Source organism: Melospiza georgiana, chromosome 9, assembly GCF_028018845.1.
Source record: "Melospiza georgiana isolate bMelGeo1 chromosome 9, bMelGeo1.pri, whole genome shotgun sequence".
Lineage (NCBI taxonomy): Eukaryota > Metazoa > Chordata > Aves > Passeriformes > Passerellidae > Melospiza > Melospiza georgiana.
Genome location: NC_080438.1, coordinates 17,249,470 through 17,274,150, shown reverse-complemented (window position 1 = coordinate 17,274,150; position 24,681 = coordinate 17,249,470). Strand labels below are relative to the sequence as shown.

Sequence of the window (24,681 nt, the reverse complement as noted above, 5' to 3'; positions counted from 1 at the left end):
GGGCGGGACGTGCCTTGCACACCCAGGAGGTTATTGTCCAGAAACCTGGAGACCTCTGGGGAGCTTTAGGTCCAGATGATTGCTTTCTGGGTGTTTCCATTAATTTTTAAATTTTTTTTGAGGTTAAACAGTAAGTATTCATATAACCTGACTGTATGTGCAACAGATGTGTGGAAAGATCATTTGCAAATCATAAATTGTGCAAAACTGAGTGATCATGTGATCCAAACATGATCATTTGTACAGGTGCAAAGGTAGATATGTGCATAGACATGTATACTCATACATGATTATTAATTTGTACATTTTGTTTTTAAAATCATGCTGATAGAAATGTTACTTTTTAAGATTCTAGGTAATAGCAGTGTCAGCAACTTACATTAAAAAATAAGCTTGAAAGAAATAATCAAAATAAAAATCAAACATACGCTTTGTCATCTTTTGTAAACATGCCAGTGTGTTTTTTCTTCTGTTACTGGCAATGGAATTTCAGAGAGCAGCTACTCACTTCATATACTCTTTGGAGAATATTACCTAGCCATGTGTGCCTGGTAATAAAAATTAAATGCTAAATTTCAACCTTTTAAATTCAAATAGACATGAAATCACTTCATTATCCATTCTGGAGTGAGTGCCCGATTGTCCCTGAATTCCAAAGAGAAAATCTTCCAAAGGAGATTTTGTCTTTGCTTGCGCAAAAGGCCTAAATCTGTTCTCTATAGGGCCCACAGCCTGGTATTGAGAATTCACCATTTCTGACAGACCTTTGCTTCAGCACCACTGTTATGAGCTGTGGCTTTGGTACCCCATAGTCACCTCAGACAAAATTCTTAATTTTAGCTGCCCAGAACTTGCTATAAGATTGGCTTATTTTAAAAAGAAAGCAATAAGTTTTTGGAATTTCCTAAAAATCTGGTCATAGTTTATAAAATACCGCAAGCACTATGCAGGAGTGAGGGCTAATTAGAATGATAATTAGCATTGCACTCTGTACCTCCTAAACAAAGAATGAATTAAAAGTTTCAGTCCTCAAAACCACATTTTAATGACAGTGGCACAATCCACAGAGTGGAAAATAATTAAAGGAAACAGGACACACAGCTCCACAATGACATAATTACAGGCCTTATTAAAAGAGATGTGCTTGAGAGAAGCTTCTTTAGATACCACAGGAACACTGCTGAGTGTTTGTCACAGCTCATGACTTCATCTGCTCTAAAGGTATAATTGAACCTTTCATTTCCATGTCAGAAATTCATTACTCCAGTGTGTTTGCTCATTGGTTAATTTTGGCAATAGTCTGCTATTGCAAAAGCTGCAGATTTGCTGTGACCCTGTTAATATACTGTTCCTTCCCCACGCTTGTATGCACTGCTTGGTGCAGTAAGGACCAGATTTGATTTCTCCAGCAACCCTTAGGCACTCGCTGCCTCACACAGAAGTGGACATCGGGCAGAGACAGAGTACTGTGTGTTCAGATCTAAACCTTCACTTTCCCAAGCAATAATCAATGCTGTAACTTCAGTTCATATCAAAGCCAGAATAGAATATCTGTTGCTTTACAGTAGAAAGACTCCTTTGGAGAAAAAAGTCAGAGATGAAGCATTATTTGCTAGTACCAGTTCCCTCAAATTGCTTTTAGGTTAGTGAATGCCCTTTCAGTCAGAAATATCTCCTTTTGTTTGCTTCTGATAAATCTTATTCAATAAAGGAGTTCTGCCGCATACAAATTCTTTAATAGGAACTACATCACACAATCGGAATAAATAGGTTGCAGCATTGTTCCTGTAACTATTTCCCAGAGTTATGCAAAAATATGACATTACACAGACAATCTCTATGATCCAGGACAACTCGCTACCTGGGACACCCACTCCTATCTGCCTAGCGAGCAGAGCTGCAGTAGTCTGCTGTATGGAGGCACTGACATCTAGCGGGCTCCAGCTACATTTCCAGTAAAAGCAGCCTAGGGCTAAGGCTGGTCCCGAGGCAAAAGCCGTGGAGGCAGCCATGTTGTGGCACTTGTGCGCTCCCCTTGGGATGCCTTTAGCAGCTGCGGTGTGCCTACAGCTCTGGGCTCTGTGGTTTTTGGACGCTAACCCTAGGCAATAAAAGAAACCTAGGGCTAAGGCTAGTCCCGAGGCAAAAGCCGGGCCGCGTTCCCAGTGAGCGGTAGGATTTCCGCGCTAGGGGAGCGGACAGACGTGCCCGGGGGGTCACCCCCGCCTGCCCGGGCTCTGCCCGTGCCGCCCGCCCTGCTAGCGACTCTTCACGGCAAAGGCCGCGCCCGGCTCTCAGTCTCCTTCGCCCAGGGCTGGCGGGCAGGCTGACCCGGCCCCGAAGCAGCATGCCGGCTAACCCCGAAGGCCGCCGAGAACGCCGGCATGAAAACACGGCCCTGACACCAGGGCCAGCCCTGACGCCCCACCCTACCCCGCCCGCCGTCCCCTTACGCCAGCGTGGGGCGGGCCGGGGCTGGAGCGGGGGGAGGTAGCCGGGGCGGAGTAGCGCCAGGGCGGAGCTGTGGAGGAAGGCGGCCGAGGCGGAACGGGGCCAGGGCAGTCTGGGGCTGGGGCGGGGCGGCCGCCGGCGCCGCTCCCCCGGCCGATCCGGGCCCTGGGCTGACGCCGCGGCTCCGCCAATCGGCTGCGGCCGGGCCGGGCCCGGCACCGCCCCCGGCGGCTCCCACAGGGACGGGCCGGAGCGGCCGCCGGCGCCGCGGGTGCCCGGGCTGAGTCAGCGCCCCCGCCCAACATGAACATCATGGATTTCAATGTGAAGAAGCTGGCGGCTGACGCGGGCACCTTCCTGAGCCGCGCTGTGCAGGTACGAACCGCCCTCCCCTGCCGGGGCCCCGCCGGGACGAGGTTCTGTCGGGGCGGCCCCACGCGAGGACGCCCCGGCCGGGTCGAGGCCGCGGGTGCTCCGCTGGGCCGCCGCCGGGCCTGGCGCGGGGCGCTGGCCGGGGCGCCGGGCTCCGCCCCGGGGGCCGGGAGGGGCCGGGCCCGCCGCGGGCTCCCAGCTCGGAGGGAGCGCCCGGCCCGGCTGTGCTGGCGGGGGCGAGGCCGGAGCGTTGGCCGGGCCGGGCGGCGATGGGCTGCTGCGAGAAGTCTCCTGCAGCCGGCCCCTCCGGCCGTGGGCTGGGCGGGCCCGGCGGTTCGGCAGGCAGGCTGCGCTGCAGCAGCCTCGGGGGGCTGCGGGGGTGACACAGCCCAAGGTCAGACGGGCAAAGAGGGGAGAAGGCGCCGGCACTGGGAGCACGAGATGCGCCGGCATCAACTGCCGGGAGGTACGGCCGGACTTTGTGCATGCAAAGGACAAAGGTGTGTCTCGCCTGAAATAAGCACCTGGGGTTTACTGGCTGCTAGAAACGTGTTCATATCGCTGCCTGACCGGTAAAAATCGAGTTCTCATGCGACACATGAAAGCCCGGTATGTGTCTGCTTAGGCTGTTTGGTTTATTTTACTTTTAGTATCGATTTTCAGCTAGTTTGATAGCCCATTGTTTCAGATTTGGTCTTCCCCTTTCTTCGCAGTAAGAGCATTGTAACTGTCTTTTGTTCCTTAGCGCTTGTCTTGAGCCGGCCGTAATCCCCTTTCCTTATATAATCAAAACTTGAACAGATTTGCTGTATGGAGATGGGCATCCAAGCAGTATATAGTAATCCACTTTGGTCTCTTGTGAGTTCTCACTGGGTCACAGTCAGGTTTGGAATGTGGTGAGCGTTGTTATCTAGTCTTGTCAGTCTGATGTATTGCCCTAAATGTCAATATTCAAGCAGAACCAATGATCAGCAGCACAGCAGAGCTCTGAAAATGCAAACTCGTCAAAAAATATTGTTCAAATTCAAATGAAGTTAAAGCAGTCATTATAGCTTCTCTTTGTGGTGGAGGTATTTCCATGCTTCCCCCACTGCTCGTGGCTTCTTCCACATCTACCCCCTTCCCAGACCGACTCTTCCTTTCCTGCCTCCACTTTCTCTTTTCTTGTAGGACAAGGGGGGAAAAGGAGATGCAATTTCACCCTTCATTGTAAGATCTTGTGATGGGGCCTTGTGATTTCATATAAGTGTATGTGTGAAATCTAACATTGTGATCTTCACTTAGCAATCTTGACGCTGCTGAGAGGATTTATGGAAATATTAATAAGAAATTTTAGTAATTTTATATACAAATACTCTTATCTGTAATTAATTATAAAAATAATTCCACACCTATTTTACTGTATTGTAAAGAATCTGTACAAAGTTTTTGAGAACACCTGGCATAGTTTAAAAAGCCTTTTAAATAGCAGCAGCAGTATGTCTATGAATAAATTCCCTTCTTCCCTATACAGCAGCTGAACTTTCTCATGCCTGCAGTTTGCTTTTATGTAGAACTGCAAATGCCAGAAGCATTTATCAAGATGTGCCTGCTATCAAAGTTGGTTAATCTACATGTGGCAGAAATGCAAACAAACTTGGACAATGCAGTTTACTTCTATTGTATTCTATTTCTTACTGGCCACCAAAGAACTCATTAAGAATGGAGTTGGACAGTCAGAATGCTTAAATTCCCAGTTGGTAAATTTGTGAGTGACTTAATCATAAGCCAGATTCTCCTGAGGATGCCTGACTTGGAGCAGGGGATGTGGAGGGATGGGATCTCTGCTGGAGGAGCTGCTGCTCTGAAGGGGGAGGGAAAGCCCTCACTTCGGCCTTTCCTTGCTTCCCTGATGTGAAATGTGGAGCTTCTCCCTGCCTGGGATTGAAAAACAAACTGCTCGTGGACTAGTGAGACTTGGCATGAATTTTGTATCAAGTGAAATGAGTTGTCTGATGGATTTATTTAGCTAAATGATGTTATATTGTACTTCATGGTCACTAAAATCACAGCTTGGATGAGAACAGCAGAGGTGGTCTTACTGTTTCTCTAAGGAATTACAGGACATCTAAAGAGTTTGTCAAACACTGGTTTGTCCTATTCTAAAAAGCAACTCCTTGCCTCCAAAGAGATAGATTTTACAACTTGCCACGAAAGATTGGTTTAGCTTTTAATCCTTGTCTGTAGAAGGTTTCCTTAATGTCTAATTATAATTTAAATCTTCTTACTACTATAGTTTTTGTTCTGTTTCCTCTGGACAGGACTTTTTTTTCAATATATTCAAGGTAGATTCAAATCAGAATCTATTTTGTCTTCAGGTTTTACATGAGGATAATTGACAAACAATTACAAAACCTACAAGATTGAAGTAATCTTTTAGTTTTCTTTATTACCTCTGGGCTTCCATTATGGTTAATGTTTTAAAGAACACTGCAAAATTGGACAAACTGCTTCATGTGAGAATCCTCAGTACCAAGTTTAGCAGAGGATTTCTTCATAATGTTAAAAATTACCTTTCACATATTTTTCTGACCTTTTTAAAATCTGATAATATGGATGTGCTGGTGACCTTAACAGCTTTCAGATTTGTCCTTAGATTTTTACTGATGACTGGGGAATGGTTATATCTTTTAAAACATCATCTTCAAACTAATATAAGTGACTGTTTTAAATTTGTTCTGGAAAATTATTTCTATGAACTGAATATTTTTAACTTGACCAACTTGCAGTTCACAGAAGAAAAGCTTGGTCAGGCAGAGAAGACTGAACTGGATGCTCATCTGGAGAACCTTCTCAGCAAAGCAGAATGCACTAAGTTATGGACAGAAAAAATAATGAAGCAAACAGAAGTATTATTGCAGCCAAATCCAAGTAAGGAGCCCTTCAGGTTTTTGTTTTCAACTTTTGAATTAATAGATATGCCAATGTAAGTATTTACTTCAATAGCTATTGCATAAGGAATGACTAAATACAGCAGCTTTAAAATTTGAAGGCTGCAGTTATGGAAGGCAAACTTTGAAGAGCTGGGAAGAATTGGAGTCACTGCCAATTGCTGATACTTTCCCCTTTCATGGGGAAAACTTTATACTGAGCTTTTTAAACTGTCATATTGGTTCCATACTCTGCTCAGTCTCAGGTTAATTGGATTTTTGAATTGTTTAGTGTTTAATTGAATTTCCCATTTTAATTCCAGATATCTTGGATAGCTGTAAGAGCTCTGAAGTTCTTTATGGGGTAGATACAGTGGCTCAAGAAACTTCATTACTGTTTAATTATTTAAACTCTCTGCACAATACTAATCTGCTTGAAGCAGGCAAGATGAACTAAAATACCTGTCTTTAACTAAATTCCCTTACTGAGGAATTAGCACCCTACTTGAGCAATACAAAAAGTGTGAAATAGGATTTCATCACTGTTGAGTCTCTTACTGTAACAGCAACAGAAAAAAAAACATGGGCAGAAGTAATGAAGTTTTATGGTGTGTTAATTTTATTTGTTTCTGAAGTTGCTGCTATGAATAGTAATGTTGAGGACATCAGTTTCAGCTTCATCCTACACTTGTACTAGAGTTTAGAGCTATAGGAATTTGCTTAATGTATAGATCTAGATTTTAAGTCAAGACCTGGTGTCCAGTCAGTGGGTGAACTACTTCACTGAAAAAATCTAAACCTCCTTTGGGTTTGCTCAAATGATAATTTTATAAAACTGCTATTACTTCTGCGCTGAAAACAAATGTTCTCCTTGTAATGACATACTGAGCTAGGATTTATTAGTAAAGGTAAATCATACACTGCTAACACTTCTCTAATGCCAAATGGATAAATTCTTTATCACAGAGATGTTTGAAGTATTACTTTGGAAGTGTGTTGCATCTTTTAGTTCCATAAGAGCAGTATTTTAAAAATAAGCCAACTAATCTTGTGGGAAGGATGCAGCAGAACTTGCAGAAAATTCTATCTGAAGTTTCTACTTTTTTTTTGTCTAGGCCAGAGGAAATAGTTGACTGTTTCATTCAATTCAATATTTTAGTATCTCTTGAACTCCTTCAGAAACCTGTCAACTTTGAGTATTGAAGCACTGACTGGAGGCTAGTGGAAGTGTATGCAGAAGTTTCAGTGGAAGGATGATATATAGTAGTGTCTCAGTTCTGCTCTCCAGTCCATTTTCTTATGGCTAAAAATACTCACCATTGAGCAATGATCTTTGTGAATGTAACTTCAGCTGTTTGCTGGCCTACTTGGAGAAGGATCACATGCTGCAGGGAGCTGCTTTTGGTGCTTGTTAATGGAGTGACCCTGTCTGGGGGAGGAAAAATCACTTTCAGTCCCATTTATAATTGTACCTGTAGATCAGACCTATGTAATAGTCCAATAATTTTAGATTACTTTCCAGTTCTTTTGTGATTTAGTAAAAAATAAATATGGATTGAGTAAAGAAAACAAATAACTTCTGATAATTTCTGGTTCACTCTTGCTGCCAGGGAATGTGCTGATACCCATAATTGTCTGTCTTAGATTAATTTGTGACCTGCATGAGAGAGTAGTTATTTAATCCACTGCTGTTGAAAGTTGTCTAATTAACAAGTAGTATTAAAGTGGCAGGTTTGTTCACTGGAAAGCTTCTTTGTGGTTGTCTACTATTTTTGTTGAAATTAGTTCTTACTGACTGCATAAATAAGGCCAGCTAGGTGAGAAATGAAAGCAGTTGGTCAGAGAAATTGGGTATTGCATCTGAGGAGTTTGCTTTTTCAATTACAGAGTCCCTGGTTAGGTGTGTGAGGCCTTTCCACTGAAGAAGCTCCCCGTGGCTTAGTATTGTGATAGATGGGTAGTAATACTCAAATAGTGTCAACAAGTTTTTCTGATAATTTTATTGCTCAGACTAAGAAAATATGATAACATGAAATGAAACATTTTCTAATAACTTTTAATGGTTTCTTTCAGAACATTTCAAGGGAGCATGGGAAGGAGGATATAATTTCTGGGGCTATTGAACTTTCAGAATATCTTAGTAAGAACTTAGAGTAGTTGATGAACTTAATTCTTACTGCAAATTGTAGTTAACATTTTTTTTTCTGGAGGGGGAACAAAAGACTGGTTTTTTAAGGAGAAGTATTCTGTTATTGCTCTTACTGTGGAGACTTCTGATCAAAATTCTGAAAAGCTGTATAACTATGCTAATGGAGAAGAAAAGTACACATTTTCACTTTCCCAGATGGCTCTAGGAAATACTTGAACATGGCATGGCAAACATGGAACATGGTCAGTTTTCAGGAACAGGATCTCCAGCCTAGCATTGTTCACTTAATATTGAGTTTAGTGGCTGGATTTTGGAATTCTTTTTTTGTGTTCCTTTTTCTTGTTTGCTTGTTTCTAATTTATGCTTTAAATGACAGTAATTATTTCAAATAAACCTTTTTAGATGCCAGAATAGAAGAATTTGTCTATGAGAAGCTGGACCGCAAAGCACCAAGTCGCATGAATAACCCAGAGTTACTAGGCCAGTATATGATTGATGCTGGGAATGAATTTGGCCCAGGAACAGCCTATGGTAAGAAGTAAAAAAATGCACAGATACAGGCTTTTTTAACAATATAAAAATGTATTTCTTGTCTTCCTCTAGATGAAATTATTTCTTGTCTTCCTCTAGATAAAACTGTTGAATGACATTTGTATCAGTTTGAGTTGACTTGCTGTATTACTGGGCATTGGGAGATCAAAACTAAAATTTAAAGTATTGCTCAGTAATGTGTAAATGCATATTTAGAAGTTTGAGTAGATGGGGTGAGGAAAAGCACATCATTTTCCAGTATCAAGCGTTTTCCTTGCTACCAACTACTCCTGTCTTAAGAATGTTGTGTAGGAGAGGAAGTTGTTGAATTAAAATAAGTAGGTATGATGTCCAGTTCTGAAATAGATGTTCACCATGGAGTTGCCATAATATGCGGTGTCATTGAAATCTTGCCTTGGCCTGTGATTGATTATAATAAAAATGGTTTAGCTTGTTGTTTGTGTGGGTGTTTATTTTGGTGTGGGGTTTTTGTTTGTTTTTATGTTGGTTTTTTTTGGTGTTTAGTTTTGGGGGGATTGGAGTGGTTTTTCTGGGAAGGGGTTGAGTTTTTTGCACATTATATTCTTTCTTTTGAAGGCCCTTTTCATGGCAGTGGATTGTTTTTCAAACTGCTGGTCTAAACTTTCCTGACTGTGGCAACCAGTTTTGTTAACCTCCTGCCTGAACAATATGATTAACATATTTTTTCCTTTGCAGGAAATGCACTCATTAAATGTGGAGAAACACAAAAGCGAATTGGGGCAGCAGACAGAGAACTCATTCAAACTTCTGCTATAAACTTTCTCACTCCCCTAAGAAACTTTATTGAAGGAGACTACAAAACTATTACTGTAAGTTGAATTGTACATTTTTCAGAATTTCACACTAATTGTAACTGTCAGTCTTCAAAATGTAGTAGTAGATAATGATGCATTATTACTTTCCTCCAGGTAATACAGAAAAAATCAAGTGAAATTTGTGCCTTTGGAGTATTTTCTGGTTTTTGCCGACGTAAAAACATGATAATGATGAAAACCTTAGTTTGGTAACTATTGTTCTATAAGAAGTATGCATATTGAGCATAAACTGTATGGGAATAATTAGGATCTAATTCTGCCTCTCCAACTGAAGAACTTTTATTTACATGATACTTCATTGAAAGCATTTCCAAGCAGACAGTCTTTTGCTTGTATGTGTACTCATTCTCACAAACTAACTTAACTCGCTTTCAGAAAGAACGTAAACTGTTACAGAATAAAAGACTGGATTTGGATGCTGCAAAAACCAGACTGAAGAAGGCAAAAGTTGCAGAAGCTCGAGCTGCAGTAAGTAGAGGGCTTTTTTTCCAGTTGGTCCATAACTTTCAGATGGATTGATACATATTTATCAACTTGACTGCTTGGTTATGTTTCCAGTCCTAGCTTCTTACCCTGGTTGTTTTTCTAGGTACTTTTGTAAGAAATGCCTTAGTGGAACACAAGTCAACAGAAGTGAGTTACTGATCGAGGTGTTAGTCTTCTACTTTTAAATATTCCATCAAGTTAGACTTACTTACTCTCTTCTTGTTTTATAGTAGATCAGCCTATATTGTCAAAAATTGATTGATACAACCTGCCAATATGGGTGTAAATACAAATACCTGAATCTCTGCAAATGTTGAAGTGTGGGTGTGAAGTGTGTGCTTTCAACTGATGAACCTGTCTATACTTAACTTCTCTCTGTCAAAAATATTTGCAGTTTCTCTTTATGTATTGCTTACTATTTTACACCACCAAACAGAGGTGAGACGCTTCAACTTGGATGACTTGAACCATTCTGATTCCCTCAAAAAATGCTTATTCAAGGAGATTAAATTGAAAAAGAAGGTTACTGCTTTTTAAACTCTTAAAATGCTCTAAGTGAAGGAATGGGCTGTTGACTGTATGTAGTTTCATCAGGATATATTTACAGTATTTTCATAGCTATCTTTTGACTTCTTTCCTAAAGGTTCAGCAGTTAATGATAGTGATTTCTCCTGTAAGGGTTAATGCAGTAAGGGTCATGCAAATAAAGAAATCCAGTTAATTTAAATACACAGGGACAGTGTACATGATGGAGAGGAGAAAGGACTGACAGGTTTTGCTGGCTTTTCAAAATGGGTGTTTGTCCTGAAGGATATCAGAGACATTGTCTTGAGCTTTGAAGTGCATCTTTGCGATGACAATCCATCTAAAAACCAACATGATCTCTGCCTGGCAGTTCTGCTCTTGTGTGTCAGTCCATGTCATGCACACTGTCCCTCTTTATTTGAACTATCTGTATTTTTAAATCTACACATGCATTTTTCCCTTATGTAAATTCTCTGCAAAACGAGTCATTTCTCTATTTGTCAAGCTTTCTTAATTTGTAATACTAACTATGGAGAACAGAGAAGGTTTTGATCAGCAAGCAGTGCAATTTTGAAGCAATGGATAGAGGAACATTGGATAGTAAACTATTCCTTTGCTTGACTTTGTTCAGAGTTAAGTTAAAAAAAGTGGTTTTATTATTAGCTTCATTTGTGGTATGGTAGCAAGTATGGACTTTGCTTTCTAAAGCAATGAGAGTTGTTCCCCTTGAGCTTGGTATTAAAATTATATATATATATATATAATACTGAAGTTTTAATTCATCACCAGTGCAGTCATTCAGAGCTTGGTGCCAATTGCTGCTGCTCCTATTTGATCCCATGTATTCCTACAGCAAGTATGCAATTTTATGCACATAATTTAGTGCTGGAAGAGCATGAAACCCTAAACCTCTTCACTATTTTGCCTATACTTTGCTGTCAAAATGTAATTAAAATTAATATGCATGTGTAAGAAGTATCAGATTGTAGAATGCCAGCAGAAATAACCAAATTGCAGCTCTTCTTTATCCTCTGCATTGTATAAGTGAGAACTAACCTGGATGTAGGTGTGATGCAAGTGGGTTAGATTCTGCTGGCTCCCTTATTTATAAAGGAAGAAACCTAACAAACAGGGCTGGACTGATAGGTTAGTGTAGTGTATTGAGCTATGACACAAATTTTTATGCTTTACTATTTTCTGTGACAGGTTAAAGTGCTAAATTTTATCTACATGTGATTACATATTTTTAGAGCTGGGAAAAATAATTTGAAAATTGCTTGTCCTATGCTTACTGTACAACTGAAACAGCTTAGTTCAGTATTTATAATCAAAATCTAAACTGTTTTATTTATCTATATTCACTTCACAATCTTGTTTCCCTTAAACTTGCAGTGCTTTGTGCTGATAATCTATTTACCTGCTATATTTGCAGTTTTTTAACTTGCCTTTGTTTTTTATCTATACACTTAAGCAACTAAACATCTCTCAGCCTGAAGAGAATAACATTATGGTAAATGTCTCTTACATGCTCAACTTGCTGCATGTAAAATGGCTAAAGGTTTGTTGGCCTCCTGTGTTCATTCATTTTCCAGTCAAATGTTTCCTCTTGCTATCCAGCTCATTTTGTTGTTTTCCATTTGAAAATGGATTTGTGAAATGCACTAAATACACTTATGTCAGTACAGCATTGGATGTTATTTTTATCAGATTATTTCTGATAATTTGAAACACACAGTATTCTAATTTCTCTGATTTTATGAATGTAAACTTATTATATAAAGGAGTTAATTTTTCACTTCTGAAATTATTTTCAGCTATTAGAGGAAAGAAATTATTGAGTTTTCCTATCTTTTTAATATGTGTGAAAGTTAATGATGTGAAACAGACAGGAATATGTAGAAATTATTCCCTTCAAGCAATGTGTTACAAAGAACTGCAACTGAGTAATGTCACAGGAGTTAATGGCTTAACTTAAAGTGCAATGTATCCCAAACTTATTGCAAAGACTCCCTAGTGCAGCTGGTTTTAGCCCTATAGTTGTGAAAGTGGAAGAGAAAGGGATTAATTAGTTCTGTACAGCATAGACTGTGCTGTCCAGCCTGTTCTGGTTGAGGTTTGGATCTGCACAGCATATTGGATCTCATCTCAATTTAGTGTTCCAGACTTCTCAGCTGTGATCAGATAAAAAAATGAGCAAATAAACTTGTTTGTTACAGTTTGCTCCTGCAACCTTTATACACATTTCTTCCTACTCCTGATTGTGTCATCATCTTACAGTGACAGAAGATGAAAATTAAAGAACCACATTGCAAGAGGGAATTGAAAGAGCAAGCTGAAGTAATTAACTTTTAGACTCAATCCCTTGCAGTTCTATGATTTTGCTGTGCTGCTTGCTACTACTCTAATTCTCAATGCGAGATACCTCTGTAGCAGTTTCAATTAAATTTAGATTTCAATCAAAGTGCTGTGAAATAGAAAACTGGTAATGAAATTAGCAAGAGAAAACATTCATCTGTTTCAGTGTAAAAATGAGAATAGCTTTCCATAGTTTTCCATTATTTAACACATTAAGGTAACTTAAATTCCTCCTAAGGTAATTTGGTTTGTCTGATTCATGTCATTTTTTAAAGTAGTTATGCCTTGTGTTGTAATAGCTTGTTTTAAGTAGATTATTGTAATACATGAGTTCTACAAGTCACACTCTCCTCAGAATCTAACTTGTTTCATAGAGGTAATGCTATCCATATTCATAGTAGATTCATTGTGTATGATGGGCTTTGGGCAGCTGACTTGTAGCACTCCTCAAATCCCTGTGAAGTTCTGAGGACAGGAAAGTACTTCAAAGCCAAAGTGTGATTATATACTATAATAGAGTGCCACCAATGTCTAAGTTTGTATGTTTTTATTTTCTCCTCCCCCATTCTTAATGCTGACTAGATATGGGCTGAGGAAGTGACAAAAGTAAGTAAACAATTTTAAAATTGCAGAATTCTGAAATCATAACTTGTGCTGGTCTACGGTAATAGGGGATATTACATGTTGTTGATTTCAGTCTGATGCTGGCAGCCTGATGCATTAGATCAGAGTACACTGGGCCCCTCCAGGGCCCTTCGGGTTTCAGTGGCAAAACAATGCCTGGGGCTTGTTTTATGGTAAGCTGTTTCTGGCTGTCACTCAGTACCAGTACCAAATGATTCTCATGAGACAAGATACAATAGACTACTACAGGACTTCTCTCAAAATTTACTGGTATGATATCCTTATCAGAACAAGCTTATTTGAAATTTTTCAGAAATATTTGGGTCTAGTAATCTAAACTCTCCTGAAAACACTGATCTTCAAGTTTTACCCAGAACATGGAGCACCTCACCTGTCTCTCCAGTGTCACTAGATCTTCAGCAGCCTAAGTTAGGGGGTAGGACATCTGAGAAGTGCACCTGCCCTGAAAGCTGGTTTGTAAGTTTAGGATTAGCCTTGGGATGGGCATTGCAGCCTGCTCTGTTGTGCCACCCCTTGGCCCGGGACAAACTCAGAGGAGCTAATGGGCTGTTGGGCAGTGGCTGCTGTGGTGCCTTGAGAAGGGCCATTCATTTTTCATGGGCTTACTGCCTCTGACAAGCCAGCATTGGCAGCAGGCTGTGAGGGGGTGTGCTAGCAGGGAAGGAAGGGTTTCTTAGTGGATTTCTGTAGAGGAGAGGTAATTAAAGTTATGTCAATAGAAGGGACAGCAGGGGCTTTGGAGTATGGTTTTTAATGGGGAACTAGCTAGGCAGCTGTGGGAGGTGTAGGGAGAAACTGGGATATTTCAGCTTCAAGTGAAATCTTGGGAGTTGTGGGAATTGCTCTTCCAGCTTTCTGTGAGTTGTGGTGCACACAGGTGAGGATGAGTGTCAGTTTAGAGGGAAGGAGGCATTTAAAGTAAAAGGAGGGTTAACTGTAAAAGGAGGATGAGGTCAACTTTGATCCTAAAGTTTGAGAATTATTTAATGAATTAAAGTAACATTTGGAAGCAGGAAACCTCTCTGCTGGTCCTATATTGGGGAACAAATAGCAGGGAAAAAATACTGCTGTATTGAAAACTAATCTTGAAGCTATTTGCTTTTCAGAGACAAGAACAAGCAATTTTAAGGGTAGCAAAATTTAACAGATTATGTCTTGGAAAGAAGAAATACTACAAAGTGTTTAACTATATAACTATAAGTGTTTAACTGTAAAGAAGACAAAAAACTTTAGCTTCTGTAATAAATTATGTAATTCAAGGTCTCCTTTTTAATGTAGTATATAAATAGCAGAGACTATTGAGAAGAAATGACAGTATTATGTACTGCCAGTGGAGCAGTAATCCATCCACATTTCTAAAGGCAATCTGTCCTTTTGTGTTTGAGAGTTGGAGGAGGAGATTCATAAATGTTTTCAATTTAAATATAAGATTCCCAGCAAAAAATTCAGACCATCCAGTCATCTCTGGCTCAGTTATGGCAGTTTTTTTTGAGTTAGAATAAAAGAGGTGCGTGGTGGCACAAATGACTAACTTCAGTTTAGCTTCCTCTAACTCTGTATTTCAGAAGGAATATTGACTACTAGGCACAGCTGTGTATCCACTACCAGTGTTTTACTCAAAGCATGTCTGGTAAAACAACATTGGCAAGGTCATTTTATTTCCTATGCTTTTATGTGTGTTGTCCCTTCACTGCAGGATTACACAGTATTTCTAAGAGGTCCTGTACTCCTGTGTGAAATCTGGGGAGATTATTTACATATGAGTACTCAGATTCAAAACCTGGGATCACATTCTGTAATTGCAGAGCAAGTATGATTTTGAGGGATGTTCATGAGACATACCTAGTGAGGTCTTTTAATGATCCTAAAACCACAATACAGCTGCACCTGGGAAGTTTACGCTTGTGTTTTTGAGCTCTTCACTCTGTTCAGAAATAAAGGTGATCAGGGCATAAACTCCCCAGATTAAAAGTCAGTTGGTTTTCACCTTTACCCCAAGGTGAAGAATAGATGTGCTGTCCTGGTACAGTTCACTTAGCAGTACTGAAAATAGGGATGGGCAAAGCTCATTAAAGACATAATTCGGTTAATGTAAATCTTTATAAAACCAGTCCATTGGGCTTTTGTAAATATATTTTAAGTCACTCTGTACTAAGTTAATATGTGTTACCACATTACCTACTTTTCCTTTCTTTTACAGAAAGTAGTTGATTTGCTAGAATGTTGTTGAAACAAATATGATTATTTTGATGGATATGTCCCCTTCTAAGTTCCTGTTCTCCTGTATTTACTTACCTGACAGGGAGACAGAAACACATTAGCAATTGCTGACTTCAGAGAAGCAAGAGACAAAGCTATTTCTCTCCAGATAAATTATTTACTTATTGCTTTGATAGATTTTTAAAAGAAAATTAAGATGTTGCTTTTCTTCCCCTCTTGGCCATCAGATTAGCTTTTTTCATCTGTTTGTTCTTACATTTCTCTCAAAGACTGACAGATGGATTTTGCTGCTGCTAATTCAAATTTAATCAGAAAATTCCAAGCAAAGATTCTTTCCTCAACCAACTTTGAAAACCTAATTAATTTGAAACTTGATACAAACACTGCTATCTCAGTTTTGAGTAGGCAGTGGTTTTGAGGCCCATGGTTCTCTTTAGGAACTTCTTCAGTGTTTAATTACTGTGTAAGCTCTTCCGGTTGCCATGACTTTTAGGTAACTGTGTCATTCTTCAGTGCTCTTTTCTGAGGTTCCATGTGACTTTTCATACTGATTAACATTAGCTGAGTGGAAGAGCAGGATGGTTGCAAACACATAAAATGCTTTTACCTGGTATCACCTCATTTTTTTCACCCAGTATCACCTCAATTTTCCTGAAAATATATTTCTCCTTTCTGAGAATAATAATTGCTGCATCTTGGACCTAATGCAGGTTTTTGCCCTTGAGTTTATTTTCAGAAACAAGGCACTAAATGAATATAAGCATTGAGTCAAGGTAATCCAGATTCCAGGCTGAGGACATTCTGTCTTGGAGCAATGAATCTTAGAGCACATATTCTGTATATGTGTATTTAGTGTAATTTTTGTCTTCCCAGCCCCCAGAAAAAAGTACTCTAAGGTAATTTTGGCTGTGCTAGATTGAAGTAATTTAAAACTTAAAAATAATTCAGAATTATATGTAACAGGGAATAAATTTGAATTATTGAAATATGAAACTTGTATTACATCATTTTTAATAAAGATTTTACTCTAATTGTAGCACCAAGTGTTAGAACATTTTGTATAGTTCAGATTTATTTATTTCAAAGACTCCTTGATTACAAGCTACAGAAAGAATTGTAGTAGTTTGGTGGTCAGTATAAGGTAATAAATTGAGATATTCTGGTGAAACTTCCCATCAAAGATTTATGTACAGCTGATTGCTGTGCAGTTACATGGCAAAAATAATGTCAGATTTACCCTGAATTATTTCATCAGAGACCCGTTCAGTTGATCTATAGAAAAAAATTACATTATTCTTGGCTGCCATTGGTATGCTGACAAAACCCCTGGTGCAGACGTGGTTGTGGCAGTGAACACTTGATTTGTTATTGTGAGAGGTGGGGTAATAATGCTGGCAAAGAAATGCCTTTCCTTTGCATATATAGTAGGTGTCTGATAATAAGCTGCTTGCTGTGTACACAGGGCCTCCACGTTTCTTAACTCAGAATGCAATTACTGGTTTTGCCTAGTAAAGGTCTGCAAAGAAAAGCCCATTTCAAACACCTAATTCATGCATTTGTGTGAGCAGCTGTGCATCAGGTGGGACTGTGGCAGTGGGCAGGTGTGGCACAGAGCACTGTACCAGTACCTGATGTGCATTCTTGCCTTTAGTCTGAACAGGAGGTGCGAATCACTCAGAGCGAATTTGACCGTCAAGCAGAGATTACCAGACTGCTGCTGGAAGGAATCAGCAGCACACATGTGAGTACCCAAAGGGTTTTGAGGAGGAAAGGCAATATCAGGTGCCTTCTAAAGAAAGCTGCTGTAAACTACTTGGGAACTCTGGTCTATGAGGTTTCACTTCAGTGCATTAAAGCATCAAACCACAAGGGTTGGGGTTTTTTTTAAAATTCTAATTTAATATTCACTGAATTTAACTTTCCCATTAACCTTCAGAATGCAGAAGTTCTCATTTTTGTTCTTTATACCCAGCTTCCCATTCATCAGATCAATGGAATGTTGAAACCATAAAAATGTTTACTCAAGTATGTTAGTTTTTATGACATTTTATTCTGTTTGCCTGGTAAATCCAGGCACTATGCCTATCTGGTGTTTATCCCCAAGTGCCAGTATTGGCATTAGCACCTGACCAGGTGCCTGCTCCTTCTAATGCACCTGGGTGCCCTTGTGGACTGAACTCTTGAATTCTTTGCTGTGTTACAGGCACATCATCTCCGCTGTCTGAATGACTTTGTGGAAGCTCAGATGACCTATTATGCACAATGTTACCAATATATGTTGGATCTCCAGAAACAACTTGGAAGGTAGTAATAATGTATAAACTTCAGGAAAAAGCTGTTTTTAATAAATGCTTATTAATAGTAGGAAAACGTAACTGAGAGAACAGTGGTGGACACACAGGCATGCTGGGCTGAAAGGAAATGCATCTGTTCTCAGGCAATTAATATGTAATTACCCAGTGCAACTACTTCCCTAAGCCTACACACAGCACCTAAGGCTTTTTGAGAGTTTATCTTTTGAGATTTTATATATTGTGTAATTGAGGAAGGTGAGCTCTTGGTAACCTCATTAAATGTGACAAAAAGAAATTTGTGGAGATTTATTTGTAGTCTCAGTATTTAAGTTGTCTTATGCTTCGTGCTATTAAACCACTGTGCAATGTGGGAAAAGTTTTTATACTTCCTATAAATTCCTGTTGCCTCTTAATTCACTACAGGTCACTATCGGATTTTCTGATGAAACCCTGTTCCCCACTCTTAACTGAGTTGCCAGCATAGATAGTGTATAGGGAGAAGTCTACTTCGTCCTATCTGTTATCCAGAGCACACACAGTAGAATGAACAAGTTTGTCTTGTTTCATGGGTTTAACATTTTTAAAGTAAGAGAAGAAGCTGACATTAGTTTTTACTCTTAATCCTTTTTCTGTGATGGGTGGGAATGTAGAGATCCACATACTTACATTTCATAAAGTTTCTCTATTCTAATTCTTCACAAATCATCCTTTTTTAGAGTTACACAGATCATGTTGTTTTTATGAGTGTATGCACTGAAGATTTGTCTGTACTTAAAAGTTTACTCTAGTGTCTGTTCTAGGTGACTGTCTCTGAGGTATCTGTGTTTATGTTTTCCCCGACAAGGAAGTAAAAACAAAAGTGTTCTTGAGTCTTGCCCTTTTCCTGACTTGCAACTTCCTGTGGCATTTGATTTCCTCAGTTTGTTTAAATGTGTAGTTTAAAGATTGTTTTTTAGTCTTGAAAAAGACTAAACTCCTAAATTGTAGTTTAAAGTGTTTAAAATTTTGATCCAAAAACTGCTACATCTTTAAAGTTACCTCGCAGTCTCATACATTCCAAATAGTCAACTATAAAATGTGGTAACACACAAATACAAGTAATGGAATTGAAAGCTTGAAAACAAACATTTACAGTATTAAGGAAAAGCAACTATTAAATTAGAAATAGAGTGAAATATATTACACAACTATTTTTAGAGGATATTTTTAAAATGTGTACTTTTATCCTAGTGTATTTATCAAACAGAAGGTCTTAAACATAATTCTGAGGAAAAACATGTTCCTCTTTAAATTCTGCTTTAGGATGTACAGCTTGTCCCAGAATTGCTGTTTTTGTTTAAAATTTGTGTAAGTTGCTACCAGGTATAAAAAAGTGTATTTGAAGAAAATAGTGCCTTTAGGAAAACAGAAAGGTGCATCTTTATGTGGCTGTGATCTGATCAGTATTTTTAATAAAATTACTATGACTGGTAGAAAACCAAAAGCATGGAAGCTTTGCAAAATTCTAAATGCCTCTAACAGTGAAATGAAATTTCCCTGCCTATGTGGATTAAAATAGTTATGGTATTAAATCTTGGGTGTGTCTTTCCTTCCTTGTGCAAGGAAATCTGACTGAAGTATCACAGAGCACTGGGACAGGGTCTCAGTTGTGCTCCTTGCTTCCATTTCTAGGGATGTGGTGTGTAGCCCTTGCAGTAAATTAGCAGATGAGTAGGTTTGTGTTCTGTGCTCCTGAGGTTATGTGGGCACATACAGACCAAATAAACAACTTAGGCAGCTCAGCTAGATGTGGGTTGTGCTCTGGTGGTTAACACGTAGTGCTGAGTTAGACAGCTTTTCACACATCTGAGAGTGGTATTGTGCAATATTCTCACATAAAAGCCAAGAACTGTGAAGGATCTGAGTTTTGTTTTGAGGTTGTTGATGGACCAGAGGCATTCAGCCCCTAAGTGAGATCAGTTTGTTACTTAAAACAGAAACCTGGTTCTCAGAGGAGATGCATATGATGTTTTACCTGGGTCAGCATCTAGGGCATACACCCCTTCCTGGTTCCAAAGCTGGGCACTGATCTTCCTGATGTACTCTCCAGAGGCAACTGTAAGGAGGGTGGGGGGAAAACTTGTACTCAGTTCTCTTTATACAAATAGACATATTTTTATGGATGTTTCTCTTCAAGGCAGCACCAGCTGCTTATCTCTGTACTGCCTTCCCCTCCTGTGAGGCTGGATTGATTCTTTAAATCAAATCTCCCTTTTTTCTTGTTTTCAGTTCCTCAGTATGAACTAAACAAATCTATTTCAAATATTCTGGTACTCTGGTTGCTTTTTTCCTTCCTGATAACTGTTTTTGCTCTGAAGTTTCTCAGCTTCCCTGACAGACAAATGCTAACTGTGGCATAATTTTTTCAGATTATCTATTACTAGTATCTTACTCTACAAGCTGTGAAACTCCTGTTACTCAAGCATTCAAAATAAAAAACCCTGAACCAGACAGTCTTTGTATAGCTGAAGCCTTCCTGTAAAATGCCTTACATATGGCTTTGCAAAAGGAGTGAGACTTAATGCTCCACTGATTGACAGACTGGTTATCAAGTTTTGGCTTTCTGTTCCACTGACTGTACATACCAGTGACCCTTTGAACTGAGCAGAATAACTTAAAGGTAATTACTGTGTTAACTGAGAACAGGTTTAGCAGTATATTGAATAGTCATTTAGAAATATTGAGAAACAGCTGATTGTCATTTAAAACTAAATCCCTCTGGTTGAATGCCAGCTAATCATGTAATAAATACATTGTGAGGCACAGCTGAGTTATACCTACAGAAATGTGGGGTTTGGTTTTGACTCCCTTTATTTTGCTTGTTGGATTTGTTCAGGGAACATGCTGAACTAGTTTGAAAAACTGATCTAGCAAATGAGAAAAAAGACCAAAAACATTTGGTGGAGTTGCCTTCTTGGTGAGTTGAACCAGCTCTTTATGGTCTAGTGGGGTCAAGGTAAGCCACAGGGAAGTGGGACTTCCTCCTTTGCACAGTAGTAAGCTGCTGCCTAAATTCAGAACAGCTTCCTGAAAGTCTTCCCAATTTATACATGCAATTTGATCTGACTGTCAAGGGGCTAGTGCTGTCCTCCATACTACACTGCTGCTCTTTCCTTTTAGTCAGATACAATTGTGACTGCAAGATAAACATGTTTGAAAAGCTATTCTCATGGAAAGTTGTCTTCCTGATTTTTGGTTAGTTCAGACTGTTGAATCAAAAGCAGCAGATTGCTAGATCTGACTCAAATGGTAGAGAATGAACATCTGTGCTAAAAAGGGGCACAGGAGTGGGTCTGCCCTGTTTGGTGGCACAGTGCATTTACTGGGTTAAATGTAGTGTGAACCTGGAACCTTGTGTGCAGGACTGCTGCAGCTGTTAGAGATATGAGCTGCATTAGTTCCACTGCTTATTGTCACATGAACCAAAAATTAGTTGCTGCATTGATGGGTTTAGTTTTTCCTGCATCAGCTCCCTAAAGCAGCTCCTCTTATGATCATAGAGCACCAATAATGCTGCAGACATGGTTAGGAATATACTGATCTGGATTTACATGGGTACAGTTGCCACTGAGCTGTGCCTTCAGAAACAATCTGACTGGGGTGCAAGAGGTGCAAAGGGATGAGGCTGTTTTCTGGTGGGTTCATATGCATGGTGTGGATAGATCCTCCTTATGTCAAAGAGCAGGCACATGAAAGGAGGGGGTAGGCAATATGCCCAAATCCCAGATGGTAATGAAGAGGCATCCATGTAGAAGGACTGAAGAGGGAAGTTATGTGTGGGAATTCACTGGTCAAAAGAGTGGAAGGAAATCAAACTGCAGTTCCAGGTCATCATGACTCAGTCTAATTCCTAGTGCTGGCCCTTTTTACTGCATCAGCTCTGTCACTTTTTAAAACCTCTATTGACCTACTCTTTAAGGTAGAATCCAGATGGGTGTTAGAACCAAGTAAGGCAGCAAAGAGACAAGAAATTGTTACATCAGATGCTAAATAACTGAATTTAGTCAGCCACAGGACTGCATCCCAGAATGTAGGACAGAGTGACATGAAATGTTCTCAGAGCTCATCATTGCTGGTCCGTTCTTCCTACCCCACTGCCCCAAAATCTCTTGCTGCTTTGCTCTCCTTTTCCTCCTTCCATTTTTCAGTCATGTTATTCTGTGCTTTCCCTTGTATCTGTTCTGTCACTCAGAACAGTTTTTTGTGACTGAGCTCATTAACTAAGCAGGAGATTATACACTTTTTTTCTCCTCTTTTTCAGTCAGGTTAATGAATTTAATTGACTTCACGGGAGGGTCTGGCAAGCACTATGGCTGGCACTGAGCAAGTAGCAGCCTGACCCAGAAATGAGGAGCTTAAGTTGATATAAGTTCATTTTTAGTGTAAAAAATATTTTTTGCTTTACAGCGTGAAGTTAGCTGAATCAATGAACTGATTTAGATTACAAAAATAGTTCTGTGGCTTTTCTTGCTTTCAGAGGGAGGCTGTGGTTTTAAGTTGTATTATATTGCCCTGGTTTGGTTTGTCAGCACAATCTTTTGTGTAACCACATAATTGAGGAATGAGCAGGAGGAGGTGGAGGCTACTTTTCCTGGCAGAACTGTCAAAAGAAATGTTTATCAAAGTACAGTCTGAATTAAGTTTGACCAACAGTGCTTTCTTGGTTTTGCCTTTAAGAGACAAATATCCAGGGTTTTTTAAGGTGACAGTATTCCTTTAAAATTCTATTGATTTGATTTATGCTACTTTTCAGGAACAAGTATCTTTATTTATTTTATAGAACTCTTAGTGCTGCTCTCTTACTTCTATCTACTGGTGTTTATTGCTGATAAAAATAAGAATGCTAATTTAGGCATGGGAGCATGTATAATGCCCTGTGTAAAATGGATTAATTCAAAAGTATTTTCTTTTTTTTTGTCCTCTTACAGCTTTCCATCTACTTTCCTCTCTAACAACAATCAGTCTTCCACAACTCCTGTGCAGAGTGTTTCCTCTCCCTCAGTGTTGGCCTCAACCTCTGCTTCATTGCCTTCAGTAAGCAATTCAATGGTTACTTCAGGCCTCAGTGAACTGAAGTCATCAAGTGGCAGCAGAAAAGCAAGAGTTCTCTATGATTATGATGCTGCAAACAGCAGTGAATTATCTCTACTTGCAGATGAGGTAAGAGTTTTCTGTGTACCTTAATTATTTGAAAGTAAAGTGGGAATGTTTGTGAGTAGCCAGTTGAGATGTGCTACATCAAAAAGTCTGTGTAGTTGATATTTAGAAAACTAAATTTCATTAATACCCTTGGAGCATTGTCCTGTACCTATGTATCCTAATATTCTGTAGTGAGAGCCAACATGTGTGACACCATCTTAGCTTGCAAGAACATGTCATGGACAGTCAGGATGCAGTTCTGCTGTCTACTTTTCACCACACCTTTAGCACTATTTTCAATATGATTAGTCTTTCAGACATTGACTATTGCAATTTGGGAAGAATATGAAAATACAACTACTTCTTGCTTTGGTGGTGAAGGTTGTGCTGTGTTTATTCCTGTTCTGGTTCAGTTGCAGTTGTAAGTCAGAGTCTATACAAAGAAGATGGAGATAGATTGTGAAGCACACTGCTTCACCTGGTAATGTGAATGTAGCTTAATGCTGAAGAAGAAATTGAAAAAAGAATATTCAGGACTTTCAGGTTTTTTAGTGTGCATTGCTTCAATATTTTTATTTGACTTTTTTCTTATCTAGAGAGTGACTTAGATAGAAACTGTGAGCTTGGAATTTCTGTGAAGATGTAGCACATCAACACCATCTGTCTTTCTATCATGCACTCCACAGAAGTTTCTTTTAGGTTGCCTGTTAAGGCTGAGGGTGAATACACAAGTTAAAGCACAATAGAAAATAAACAGTAATGAATAGAATTTCAACAGAAAAAAGGCACTTTAAAATATCATACTGTGTCTATGATACTCTTTTTCATGGACCAATGGAATAATTTTTATGAGCATTAGATTATGTTCCGTGGATGCTCATATTAAATTCTCTGTTTAACCTGGTTAATCTCAATTCTGAGACACTGGGAATCACATGTAGATAGACTGTAACTCTCTTTCCTGCAAATGAAGTTTATTATAATGTCTTTCTCTTTTTGTAGGTGATAACAGTGTACAGTATCCCTGGCATGGATTCAGACTGGCTGATGGGTGAAAGGGGAAATCAGAAAGGCAAAGTGCCTATTACTTATTTAGAACTGCTAAACTAAATGGTTGGCCTGAATAGAGACTGTCCATTATGGCAACACCATATTTATATACAATTAACGTTATGTAAGCAGGTTTATGTGTCTTCCATGTTACTGTCTTGAGGGACAAATACCAGCCATTAAAAACTGGCTTTTCTGCCAGCATGGTTGCACGGTCAATACTCTATTCAAACTTAATGTGTTTAAAGCTTTTACTTCATGTGCCAAGAACGTTTCCTACAGATTTGTTTCTACTGAAGTTTTCACTAATACAAGCTTCTACTTTTGAGTAATCTAGATTGAAAGCAGGAGGTACTGTTTTCTACTGAAATTTTTCATTAATGGCAAAGCTTTTCTTCACATAAAATAAACTTATTGTGAACTGATGCAGGTGTAATGCACGTTATTTGAATAACCAAAACCAGATGTGACACACAAACTATGTGGTTCTGTTCCCAACACTTGAGGAGCTCAGATGTGCTGAGCACACATGGCTTCTGCTGAGTGTCTGGTACATTTAGTCACCTCTGAAAAGTTAAGGCAAGTTCCCAGTATGCTGAGATTTTAAATTGCACATAGGTGGATTGACACAAAGTAGGGACATACAATTCTGACTGGTT

At 39.3% G+C, this 24,681-nt stretch overlaps 1 protein-coding gene across 4 annotated transcripts; it reads left to right on the top strand.

The window, feature by feature from the left end:
- Window positions 1-2,670: 2,670 nt before the first annotated feature.
- Window positions 2,671-24,447, top strand: SH3GLB1 (SH3 domain containing GRB2 like, endophilin B1). 4 transcript variants are annotated; one of them, XM_058030061.1, is made up of 11 exons: window positions 2,671-2,826; window positions 5,592-5,733; window positions 8,284-8,412; window positions 9,130-9,263; window positions 9,645-9,737; window positions 11,752-11,790; window positions 13,218-13,241; window positions 17,152-17,241; window positions 17,704-17,804; window positions 22,762-22,993; window positions 23,975-24,447. In XM_058030061.1, the coding sequence occupies exons 1-11, from the start codon at window positions 2,755-2,757 to the stop codon at window positions 24,080-24,082; spliced, it is 1,164 nt and encodes a 387-aa protein (XP_057886044.1). In that variant the 5' UTR covers window positions 2,671-2,754; the 3' UTR covers window positions 24,083-24,447. The 4 variants fall into 4 exon arrangements, with proteins under 4 accessions (XP_057886044.1, XP_057886043.1, XP_057886046.1 ...); XM_058030060.1 differs by having other exon boundaries at window positions 11,752-11,838; XM_058030062.1 differs by lacking the exon at window positions 2,671-2,826 and adding an exon at window positions 3,198-3,323 and having other exon boundaries at window positions 11,752-11,838.
- Window positions 24,448-24,681: the final 234 nt, after the last annotated feature.

Coding starts and splice junctions, on each gene's coding strand:
- SH3GLB1 (XM_058030060.1), top strand. CDS start 2,755: ATGAACATCATGGATTTCAATGTGAAGAAGCTGGCGGCTGACGCGGGC. Junction 13,242..17,151: donor GGGCTGAGGAAGTGACAAAA/GTAAGTAAACAA, acceptor TCTTGCCTTTAG/TCTGAACAGGAGGTGCGAAT. Junction 17,242..17,703: donor AAGGAATCAGCAGCACACAT/GTGAGTACCCAA, acceptor GCTGTGTTACAG/GCACATCATCTCCGCTGTCT.